At 47.5% G+C, this 10994-nt stretch overlaps 5 protein-coding genes across 5 annotated transcripts; 2 read left to right on the top strand and 3 right to left on the bottom strand.

The window, feature by feature from the left end:
* Window positions 1–573: 573 nt before the first annotated feature.
* Window positions 574–1463, bottom strand: V1508DRAFT_95131 (uncharacterized protein). The gene has a single exon (XM_066943120.1). The coding sequence runs from the start codon at window positions 1382–1384 to the stop codon at window positions 887–889; it is 498 nt and encodes a 165-aa protein (XP_066792049.1). The 5' UTR covers window positions 1385–1463; the 3' UTR covers window positions 574–886.
* V1508DRAFT_446379 (uncharacterized protein) lies at window positions 1464–1863 on the bottom strand (the record flags this gene model as incomplete). Its single annotated transcript, XM_066942429.1, has 1 exon — window positions 1464–1863. One exon carries the CDS (start codon window positions 1861–1863, stop codon window positions 1543–1545), a length of 321 nt encoding a protein of 106 aa, XP_066792048.1. The 3' UTR covers window positions 1464–1542.
* Window positions 1864–3981: 2118 nt separating this feature from the next.
* On the bottom strand, window positions 3982–6481 carry V1508DRAFT_465189 (exo-alpha-sialidase). Its single transcript, XM_066942918.1, has 5 exons — window positions 6056–6481; window positions 5451–6030; window positions 5302–5393; window positions 4989–5207; window positions 3982–4912 (listed from the first exon to the last, which is right to left on the bottom strand). Exons 1-5 carry the CDS (start codon window positions 6163–6165, stop codon window positions 4429–4431), a joined length of 1485 nt encoding a protein of 494 aa, XP_066792047.1. The 5' UTR covers window positions 6166–6481; the 3' UTR covers window positions 3982–4428.
* Window positions 6482–7900: 1419 nt separating this feature from the next.
* V1508DRAFT_429001 (L-xylulose reductase) lies at window positions 7901–9172 on the top strand. The gene has a single exon (XM_066941854.1). The coding sequence runs from the start codon at window positions 8051–8053 to the stop codon at window positions 8849–8851; it is 801 nt and encodes a 266-aa protein (XP_066792046.1). The 5' UTR covers window positions 7901–8050; the 3' UTR covers window positions 8852–9172.
* Window positions 9173–9386: 214 nt separating this feature from the next.
* Window positions 9387–10645, top strand: V1508DRAFT_428995 (uncharacterized protein). The gene has a single exon (XM_066941853.1). It carries the CDS (start codon window positions 9415–9417, stop codon window positions 10228–10230), a length of 816 nt encoding a protein of 271 aa, XP_066792045.1. The 5' UTR covers window positions 9387–9414; the 3' UTR covers window positions 10231–10645.
* Window positions 10646–10994: the final 349 nt, after the last annotated feature.

The following is a 10994-nucleotide window of genomic DNA, read 5'->3' as shown; positions in this document are numbered from 1 at the left end:
ATTCTAGGTGCGGATGCCCTTCTGCCAACCAAATTTTGGATGACCCTCTGGGTAGCACATTTCCTGAACAGAACGTTGACTGTTAAATTCGAAGTACCCGGGTTTAATGAAGTCCTTCATCTTCTTATCTTTCAGAGAAAATTTCCTAATTGTGAGAGCATCAGGTGGGAGCGCCTGGTAACTAGGAAACAGATAACCATGGGTATCGCTAGTATACGTGAAGCAGTTACTAGGACACACAGAAAATAATTGTCTTGACATTAAAGTCACAGTGGCACGGGATATGGGTGGGATTCCTATATCCCTCCTCTTTCCCCCCTTCTGTTTTTTGGTCTAGCAAATGAGGAAGCTTGAAATAACAGAATGATCAACAACAAAACACTTTACATTGTCCCGATGCAGGTGGGGTTCCACTCCTCGCCGAGGTCAATCCCACGAGCTTGTGACGACGTGCTTCTTAGGAGCAACCAACAACTCTACGGAAGTTTGGGATACGTCTTCTCAACGATCTCTTCTCCCGCTCCAAAAATCTCTCCAAAGACCCCAGGGGGATACCCCAAGACTTTCGTCCATATCGGCAAACTGTGCAATGTCTCGTATCGCAAACTGATAAGTAATTAAGGAATCCGTGGATTCATAGCCATTTGAGCGTCAATCTCCTCCTCCGACAAGTACACGACGTTTATATCGCGCCCGGATGCAGAGGAGAGAAACTCCATCATCTTGTCAATGCCAACTCCCTAGTGTTAAATCGATCCGGTTCCAAGAAAGCCGTAACTGCGAATTTTGCAATTCCTCTGGGTCGACCGCCGGCAACTTCGTATCCGTGGTCAAGGCAGTGGTAAAGCGATTGGTCTCCACCAGTCCGGGATACATCATTCCCACTTTAGGCTGGAGGAAATTTTGTCAGGAAAAATCCTGGCCGGAGAAGGGTCCATTTCTCAAATCCTGCGTTGCGCACTTCTCTCTCGATGCTCTGCTTGGGAAGAAGAATCCTAGCGATAGGTCCATTGGGATCCCAGTAATTTAGCCTCGGCGGCTCATTGGCCGCCATACCGCTTGTATAGACGACATGTTTGACCCCAGCAGCCTTGGCAATTGCAAGGATAGTCTTGGCCAATCGGAGCTCGTGGTCTTTGTCTGTGAAATCCGGGCTCAAGTTTAGAAAAATTGCAGAGCACCCGTTAATCCCGTCCTTAAGGGACTCTTCATCATCGTAATGTCCGGGAAACAACTTAGCACCAAGAGAAGCGATTGACCGGGCAGCGGGTGAATTCAGATCTCTGACAATAGCCAGCACACCGTACTGTTGCAATAACAGTCGCCGGGCATCTGCACCACCTTGGGTACCAGTTATACCGAAAACAAACACAGTTATGGACATTGTTCTCTGCAGAAGTGAAAGAGACAGATGTTTGACAGCAGGAGAAAGGAGATAGTGATTTCGTGTAGGCAGGCCTTATATATTTATATGGCCAGCGTCGCGCGTAATATCACGTTAGACAATCTCTTGACCGGCTCGAATGACTACTTACGCACATCTTACGAAGCAGGAGAGGATTGGCGCGGAATTCCGCCACGGGATACGTCATATAATGCGCAACATAATGTAGTTAGTTGAATGTAGCTGTAACTTAATACTAGTGGGTTATTCCATGTTTGGACATGTTCGACGGTCTGACCCTCGCCTAGCTCGATGTCATTTACAGATAATTGTCTGGTGACTGTATCAAGCAGAACATCGATCACAGTAGGGGACTTCTTGGAGGCGAGCTCTGTCATGTCTGCGTTGACGAGGTCGACGCTTCTCTTTTCCTCGTTAAGCGTGATGGGTTCATTTTCCACGAAACCCTGGCTCGCCATTGTGCACTTGCTGGAACCCTGGCTACGAGCAACTAAACCCGTGCAATCAACTAAGATAGAAGGGCTCCCATGTGTTGCTGACTAAACCGCACCACCCCGGAACAATCCCAAGGAATGTCTTAGTATGGTCTACTTATCATCTGCTACAGGGCATTGTCAGTGCGCTCAAAAGAAATGCGCCGGGCACGGAGAGCACTACAACAACTTGCCAAGTGGGCACTAAGATTTTGCCTGCGCTTATCTGCACGACAATGCATTGTCGTGATTGCATCGTCGACGTTCTGAAATTATATGCCCATAATCGTAACAATTAATCACTTCCAAAATGCTGAGTAGAATGTTCACCACCAGACTAGAACCAAAATGGCGGCAACTATAACAGACAAGTTAAGTGTTCTTTGACAAGTAGGTTTTATCCTGCGCTTTCTTTGACCGCCAGCGTCGCAAACGGCTTTCCGGGTCGATAAGCGCCGCTGTTATATGACAGGACTACATCGACTTTATGTACCCAACTTAATAAGACAGGGTTCCTAAAGCCAGTGACCAGTATCTTGGCTGTATCACGCATGTCCTAAAAATGTACTTCTCGGCCGGCTTTTTGCCGAAACGTACGGGCTCGTGCGGGGTAGGTTATCTATCGCATAGATCATAATGTCAGGAAGCTATTTTTATCTCGTGCCGGTCCACGAAGGAGAGTCTACTGAGTGAACCTGACGGAATTTACCGATTGCCAATTGCCAGTTGTCCACCGCCGACTGCATCAACGCAAAAAAAGCCGCGCGAAATAGGTTTACATCTCGCTGGATAGAGCCGAATTGTGATGAGATATCAGAAACCGAGAGCGACGGGCCACCCACCAAAGAAGAAGTCACGATTCGTAACTGTCATGTGATGTCACCGCAATCTTGCTTGCTTGTGAGGAGGGAAGCTATGTTCTGGCCCGCTATGATAGGACAAATTTTTCTGGGCCTGTGGCTTCGTTTCATTACCCTAAACCGCAAATCTGGAGCAACGGGCCCATTTTTCGCTGTACAGATTTCGCGAACTCCCGTATTTTGCAATTTATCCACGACGTCACCAGGTGGGTCTCTATACTTCACAAGTATACGACGCGCAGGCGACGCGGATCATGATGAGACCGCCATCGCGACTGTTTGAGCCGTATCCGCTCGACAGCATTGAATATATAGAGAATTATCGAAGCCGAGGATTTCACGCTGATTTGATTGGAGATAAGCTTGGCGGAGAAATATATCGTATACGCCACAGTCTTGGCGTTTCGGCGGCTTCTCAGCTGTCTTGTCTGTCGAAGAGCATCTATTAATTGCAAAGATCAGCGATATTTGCGGACGAAAGTAAGGCCATCGCTATCCGTGGAGCGTTTAAGATGAATGCCCTGAACAATGTAGGTACTGAACCGATGGCAGACTCCATTTCTGATCCACCGGGCATGGCAGTTCTCAGGAAAGAGGCCGAAATTTGCGAGGATCTCTTTCGATGTGCTCTTCAAGAATATTTTGTGGCTCGATCAATAGAAAGAAGTGCCTACAGAGATATACTGACCATCAAAGTTGTAATAAGTTTACTAGGCGGCTAATCAGTCAAGAACGCGACCGATAGTCCGTTGGGCCGACCAGCCGAGGATCTCGCAGAAATAACTCATAAAATACACCTTAAATGAGCGGCGCGCAGTTCGAAATAGCTGAAGTCGCTAACGAGAAAAGAGCTTCATCCCCTTCCCCCCCCTCTCCACCAGATAAATCTCGATCTGATAACACCACGCAATGTTGCATAAAATCAGTTGGATGCGGTTTAGCAGCATGCTTGGTGAGATGGGTTCAACAAAGGCCTCTTTATAGAATTGGTCTTGTTTAGATGGGAAGTCCGATGATGGATGTTATTTAGGATACGCTGGCATGAATTTGAATGAATGATCAGACGAGATCGCCATGACTCGAAATGTTTTGAACTGGAAAATGTCGAATAACGGATGGCCTAATAGTAGTTGTTTGTATGAAACGAGATTCCCAGCACTATTATGCGGATCGCAGATTTTTGTGCCGCCGTGTATCGCACTGTAGGGTTGGGGTCATTTCGTGTTAAATCGAATTGAGTGCACTTGGACTCTGCTCGGGCAACTTGGCTAGGCTTGAGATTCCGAGTAAGTCAACTCAAAGTCAACTCAAGTATCACTTCACTTCACCTTGTCTGTCACAGGAAATCTTCACTTGAATGTCCAGCAAGCGCAAGTTTAGTAATTAGGGATCGGCAGGAATAGTATCCAGGCCAATTTTCCTTAAATCCATATCCGTATCAGTATCCTGTGTGAGGCGCACAGATATATTAATTGGTAGGGGTGGATACGATTTGTGATTAATCGTTATTCGGAATTGATCGATATAACAGGGATATTTGATCATAGTTCGATGGCAAAGTTGACATATCTTAAATCCATGGAAGTCAAGACAAAATGATATATACAAGGTTTACTTCTATATTCTTAGGCTGAGAATGGCAACTTACGTCAATACTATCAGTCTCATCGTCTGTCTATAAAGGTTTTCTTCAGATGGAGTCAACCTCAACATTCTGAAACGCAGCGCTTCCACCAGTCGCATACAGACCTATCATACCCTGGCCGTATGAGGAATCTTGAGCAGTGAGACTAGTAGCCGTAGACCCTCCGACGCTGGTCACCGTGACATTGAGCTGGAAGCCAGACACCGCAAAATCGAGCTGGTACCACGTGCCTTGTTGCAGTCCTCCATTGACTTGTGTGGTACCCAGCTGCAAATTCCCCGTGCTATAGTCCTCCCGAACAAGCGTCAAAGCTCCCGAGCCAGCATTGATAAGCGCGGCGTATCCTTTGAAACTGTTCACACCGGTGCTAAGCGAGGATACTCTCGTGACGAGTGCTGCAATCACGCCAGAGGATCCCAGTTGGACCTGCACGCTGGCCGTGTAGTTGGACCATCCAGTGGAACCAGTGAGTGCAAGATCAGTGTTGCTGTCTGTGTTGACGCTGTATGCTCCTCCGTTGATACTCCAGCTGCCGCGTAATTAATCCACCCAGCCTGTCCATTCGCAGAGAAATTAGAGGAGTAAGGCAGATATCCAATTGATACCACTCCAGTACCTTCTTCACAGAGTCCTGAAGAGCCTGGGCTAGTCGGAGCTGTGTACCGCACCAATCCGCCGGATCCAAGAGGCAGTAGATTTGGGCTATAGTTTGCATTGCACGTTCCTGACGCATCCGAAACTTGCCATGGACTGGGTGCCCAGTTCCAACGGCCCTATCCGCCATTCGAGTTAACAAAGGCTGCTCGGTACCACTCTTCACTGTGCTGATCATTCCAAGATGTCATTGCAAAGTGGGCAGATAGAACAAGCGAATTCGTTTCAGGTACCCAAGCAATGTACGGACTTGCTCCGGCGTACAACCCATCAGTGGTCTGCACTGGGTATCCAATGTCGGGAGCATTCCAGGTGACTCCGTCGTCGGAAAGCTTATAACGGACCCGACAGTTGGGCTGGCCACAGAATTCGTAACTCATGACATATTAACCATTGTCGCCCATTTTCGCCACAGTCGCCATTCCAGGACGGTCGGGTTGCGCACGACTGGCAACGTCTTCAATAACTGGACCCCAGGTGTCGCCGCCATCGTCGGAAACTACATGCACCAGCTTCTGACTATGGTTTGCATTGTCTCGCTCGTCAGAAAAGACTGCAACGAGCTGTCCCTGAGAGTTAAGATAGAGAAACGGCTCCCAAATGCCCGAGCCTCCCGGGCCGCCCTGTTGCCAAGAGCCCACGGGAGTCCATGTTTGTCCTTGGTCCGATGAACGCCAAGAAAAGAAGTCGGTATAGGACCCGTCGGCCGGGACGGTATTGCCAACCAGCAGAATGGTGCCAGCAGGATATATGCCCAGCTGAAGCGGGAACTCAAACAAAAACGGCTGATACATGTAGCTGGCCGGATGTCCCGGTCCCGTCTGAGGGTCATACACCTCAGAAATGGTCGACCACGTCGTACCATTGTCGGAGCTCTCGAGGATAACAAACGGCGCTGCTGTACCGTTGGTGAGGGTGCTTGTCGCATTTTGGGTGTACCAATGTTCAAACGTAGCCAGCAGCTTTCCATTTTGGGCTTTGGGCGCCAGTGTTCTTGAGTTTGATAACTCTGGCATACACCATTGCTTCGTTGGGGGCCGCAAGCGGGTAGAGGACGGACCCGGCGGAGTCTGCCAAAGTGCCTGAGGCCCAGAGGAGCCCCAGAGCTGCAAGCGTCTTCAGCAACATAGGTAGAATAAATTTGCTCCAAAACTATCCTTGTAATTGTATTGGTTACAGTTAACAAGAGTCTAGAGGCTAATTGGCCTCCATTTATACCTTGGTAGGCTCCGCATAGATTCGGCGTGGACAATACGAGTCAAGCGACTTTACCCGTCTTCCCGAGGCTGTTTTCTAACATTAGTCCCCTGCGGATTTGTATTTTTAGTAGCAGTTTGAGATCAGAACAAACGTCTTGAAATAACAACTATAACTTTAGAATAGCTAGAAGGACACGTCATGAGAGTTGGTGATGACAGTTGTTGAAGTCATCATACAAGTGTGCAGTGCGGAAGTGATGTCATGAAGACAGCCACACCGAAGCAAAGTAAAGCTTATGCACAGTTAGCTCAGGTACCAACCAAACTGCATGCCACTTAGGGTATGGTAACCCCGTCATTGGCACACAAATTACCCTCAATCACTTTGCGAACACTGTAATTCATAAGATGGGCTATAATCAACCTTCTAAAAGCGATCAATCGGAAGAAAGTATTTAAAGGACTATTCAGGGTCTTGAAAGGCGTGTATTAAAGAACTCTTAAATTGGCTAAAACTTGTGAAACGTTGGCAGCACTGGTCTAAAATGTATTCTCGTACGTGCCAAAATATAGTCTGTAGGAACTTTGGGCCTACAAAGAAATCAGAAACAATACTCCTTACCGACCGAAATGCCATACGCGAGAAGCAGCAATTAGACCTTAGGCTGCTGGTTAGATTGCAATTCGAAGTCGAGCGACTTCTTCTCTGTTGCTAGTGATGCCACAAACCCCCCCATTAGCACAAGCGACCACAACTCCAAACCATTTGCACCGCTTCCGCATACAGTTCCAGACTCAACGCTCTTTCTCGCAGTTGGTTTAGGGTTGCGCTTGTTTCCTTGTAGCTACATCACAAATCACACGGTTTGCGAGGCAATGCACAGTGCGCAGGTCACGTCTATGTCACATACTAAGTGCCGCGACTTACTTGGAGTTTGTGCCCAGTAGGCGGTAGCCAAGAGGGAGAAGCGCCACAAACCCCTCAAGTGTTGACAACATCGCGCCCGCCCCGGAATTCCATGCCTGCGGGGAATAATATTTAAGTAAAATATGGGGAGAATCAGCCAGCGCTAGTCCCAAAGGGGAATAGCCTTGCTCACCGTGCTGTTTTGAAGTGTTTCGTGCAGCCCTTACCCCATCCACCCTTTGTATGATATCATAGATTCTTTCAACAGGGATTGAGGAGATAACTATTCTCAGCCGCAGATTCAAACAAAATCATCTTTGCACACATTCAGCAAACATGCGTAGGGTAGCCTCGTCACACATTGCTCCAGCCCGACACCTCTTCAGCGAAGTCCCCTGTGGTTGACACCAAAAATTTGTAGGGTACGATACGACTGCGCAACAAAGTCCTGATGTGGCAGAAGCATTTATTAGCTTCACTCTCACAAATCGTCGTTGAACAGATAGATATTGATGCATCGCAGTATACTTACGCTCAAGAACCCCGGATGCGAACGGACGTTTGTACGGCTGGAAGCATTGGTGCCGTACTGCTCATCACATCCCGTGACGTCAGACACCCTTGAATAGCGCTGATCGGGCGCTATCGACAACTTCCGGAAGTGTTATGCAAATGTCCTCAAACCCTAGCCTTGAATCACGACTGCTGACAGCCACAACTTCACGCGACCTGGGAAATTTCGGCTGCATTGCCTTAAAACGGATCAAGGGAGGAGCTTGGAGGTTAGGAAACTTATCTCCAATCTTCTTCGTGCATCACTCTCCTATATCCATCGTCTCTCTGTGGAATATCTTCTCATCCCATATTTACTCAATTGTACTCAGCAGTTTCTCAATACTAATCGAAAATGCCGATCCCAGTCCCCAAAGCCGAGAAACTTATGGACCTTCTAAGTCTCAAAGGCAAGGTCGTCATCGTCACTGGGGCTTCTGGCCCCAGAGGTATGGGCATTGAGGCAGCTCGTGGCCTCGCAGAGATGGGCGCCGACGTGGCCATAACATACTCTTCACGAAAGGCGGGAGGCGAGAAGAATGCTGCGGATCTGCATGATACGTACGGTGTCAAGGCCAAGGCATACCATTGTGACATTAGCAAGATTGAGCAAGTCGAGCAGCTCGTTCAGGATGTGATCGCCGATTTTGGTAAAATTGATGCCTTTATTGCCAACGCCGGCAGGACGTCCGCCAACGGTGTGCTGGAAGAGTCGGTCTCCGACTGGCATGAGGTTATCAACACAGACCTTAATGGAGTGTATCATTGTGCCAAAGTTATTGGACCTCACTTCAAGGAGCGCGGAACTGGTAGCTTCGTCATCACTGCCAGTATGTCAGGCCATATCGCCAATTATCCCCAGGAACAGACGAGCTATAACACAGCTAAGGCAGGGTGTATTCACATGGCGAGGTCTTTGGCGAATGAGTGGCGTGGGTTTGCCAGGGTAAATAGCATCTCGCCAGGATATATCGATACGGGCTTGTCCGACTTTGTGGACAAAAAAGTGCAGGATATATGGATGTCGATGATTCCAATGGGCCGAAATGGCGAGGCAAAGGAGCTGAAAGGCGCCTATGTCTATCTGTGCAGCGATGCGAGCTCATACATGACAGGCACAGATTTGTTGATCGACGGCGGTTACTGTGCCAGGTAGTGTTCCTAGGTGGATTAGAGGAGAGGATTCAGCTGGTCCTCGAGTCATGCATGCCTTAGTGGAACGATTATTTGCAGGAGTGGTGTCAGGTTGCTAAAATCCTGTCCGAGTTGCCCGCCAGAGAATGTTTCATTCGTTTATATGTCCTTCGTTAGTATGATATGGTGCATGCAGGTTGGTCCCCACAACTGTACCATATGTAACCAATTGAAAACAGTGTCTCCACATTACAGTCATCAACCTGAAACTTGAAACAATGCGTTCATTAGGCCGTTTTATACTGATTGTACTTTATGTTCGATTGTAAAGCTATAAATTGACTAAGTTCTAGTTCTATATACCGGGTACATTGGTCCTTATCTGGTGGATCAAAATTATGTCCGCCAAAGGCTACCCTACCTTTCTAATTAGGCTAAGAGTCTATTCCAGTTTAGGAAGTCAATCTACCTAACACGGAATAGTGGGTAATGCTGTCCTTAGCGTGGCAGGCGTATCCAACACCAGAACGCGTAGAAGGCGTAAACAAACATATTCGATTACATCTCAATAGTACAAATTCCCGTATGGCGCGTCCAACTAAGAAGTCCATGAAGTGGTCTCTTAATGGAAGAGTAAATGTTATGAAGAGGCTCGACATATTCAATCTGACGACTCGATTCCCCTCTGAGTCGCGTGCCAGTCCAGATCAGGATATTATAGATGACGAGGAGCATCATTTGGACGAAACCTATCTAAGCCAGTCCGAAAACAACAATGCTTTAAAGCGTTTGAATTTTCATCCAGGAGCTGAGAAGAGTTTGAAATACGGCCGGGTGGGTCTGAGCGATCGATACGAAGATTCAGAGCTAAATTTCTACGTCGACGTGTCTGTAAAACCACTGACGTCTTTCAACTTTACAACGTCTGCGGTTTCAACTGCCAATGTGTCTGAACACTGGAAAAGAAAGGAGCAGGAGCATGGGACGAGTCAGCTTGAATTAGAAGAGGCTCTGAATTCTTATGGTGCGGAGAGCCCAGTCAATATCCTTCCTCTATTAGAGAGGATCGAAGTTCGCCTTCTGAGCAAAAAGAAGGTGCCAGCAGACGAGGTCTTGCAACTTACGGTACTAAAGCATTACTACATAGATCAACTCAAGGGAACGGGAAAGATGAAAGCTTCCATCAATGCCGCATTTACAGTTTTGACAAAGACGTGTACATGGCGCGAGTCATCAGAGGATGGGGCAAACATTATGAACTTACTGAGTGTTTGCCTCATGTCAGCAAGCATGGGAAGCAACACTAAATGGAAGTCAGCATTGGATGATGAAGATGTTTGTGAACAATGTCTCGCTTACTTTCGATCTCTGTCCAAATGCTCGGACTGCAACACAGCTTAATGCGTACTACGAACAGGCTGTCTATCACGAATTCAGTGGGTCAATGAATAAAGCGACAATTTCGTTACATACAATTACGAGATACTTGACACTGTGGGGTTTCACTTTGAAGGCTCACACGAAAGATACCTACTATGATGGTCACGAACGTCCTGATGTTATTGAATATCGTCAGTCTTGGGCGTCGACAATGATGCACTACAGCACAAAAATGAGAGAATACGGTGGTGAGGATTGCACTGAAGCCATATTGCCTAACGATGACGACGGGGAGCAAGGAAATTGTTCTGGTAAGTCATGACGAATGCTAATTTAATAGTAATGACGATGTGACTGTTACCTGGACGGAAAGAGGTGAGTCCATCATTAAGAAGAAAGGCCAAGGCTTAGGTCTGATGGTATCCGACTTCTGCTGCGCATGTTACGGTTCCCTGCAGCTTGAAGGGCAATACGCTGCCCGAGAAAAATCGTGATGGTTTCTGGTGTCGAATGATATGGTTCAACTGCTTGATAAGACGATCGAGATTGTCGAAAAGTCACACCCCGGATGTGTTGGCTTATTTTGCTTTGGTCAAAGCAGCAATCACCAGGCACTTCCACCTGATGCTCGCGCAATTAGGAAATTTACTCTGAAAGATAAGAAGATGAAGGACTTCATTAAACCTGGGTACTTCGAATTTAACGGTCAACGTTATGTTCAGGAAATGTGCTACACAGAGGGTCATCCAAAATTTGGTTGGCAGAAGGGCGTCCGCACCTAGAAG

The sequence above is a fragment of the Lipomyces doorenjongii genome, assembly GCF_038497915.1.
Source record: "Lipomyces doorenjongii strain NRRL Y-27504 unplaced genomic scaffold V1508scaffold_193, whole genome shotgun sequence".
Classification (NCBI taxonomy): domain Eukaryota; kingdom Fungi; phylum Ascomycota; class Lipomycetes; order Lipomycetales; family Lipomycetaceae; genus Lipomyces; species Lipomyces doorenjongii.
This window is presented reverse-complemented; position numbering and strand designations above follow the sequence as displayed.

Bases quoted from the DNA above. Each gene is read 5' to 3' on its own strand.
- V1508DRAFT_428995 (XM_066941853.1), top strand. From the start codon at position 9,415: ATGGCGCGTCCAACTAAGAAGTCCATGAAGTGGTCTCTTAATGGAAGA.
- V1508DRAFT_95131 (XM_066943120.1), bottom strand. From the start codon at position 1,384: ATGTCCATAACTGTGTTTGTTTTCGGTATAACTGGTACCCAAGGTGGT.
- V1508DRAFT_465189 (XM_066942918.1), bottom strand. From the start codon at position 6,165: ATGTTGCTGAAGACGCTTGCAGCTCTGGGGCTCCTCTGGGCCTCAGGC. The intron at 5,208-5,301 runs GTACGCCGGAGC...TGGAATGATCAG, and splicing joins GTGCAGACCACTGATGGGTT to CACAGTGAAGAGTGGTACCG. The intron at 4,913-4,988 runs GTATCAATTGGA...ATTACGCGGCAG, and splicing joins GTGAAGAAGGTACTGGAGTG to CTGGAGTATCAACGGAGGAG.
- V1508DRAFT_429001 (XM_066941854.1), top strand. From the start codon at position 8,051: ATGCCGATCCCAGTCCCCAAAGCCGAGAAACTTATGGACCTTCTAAGT.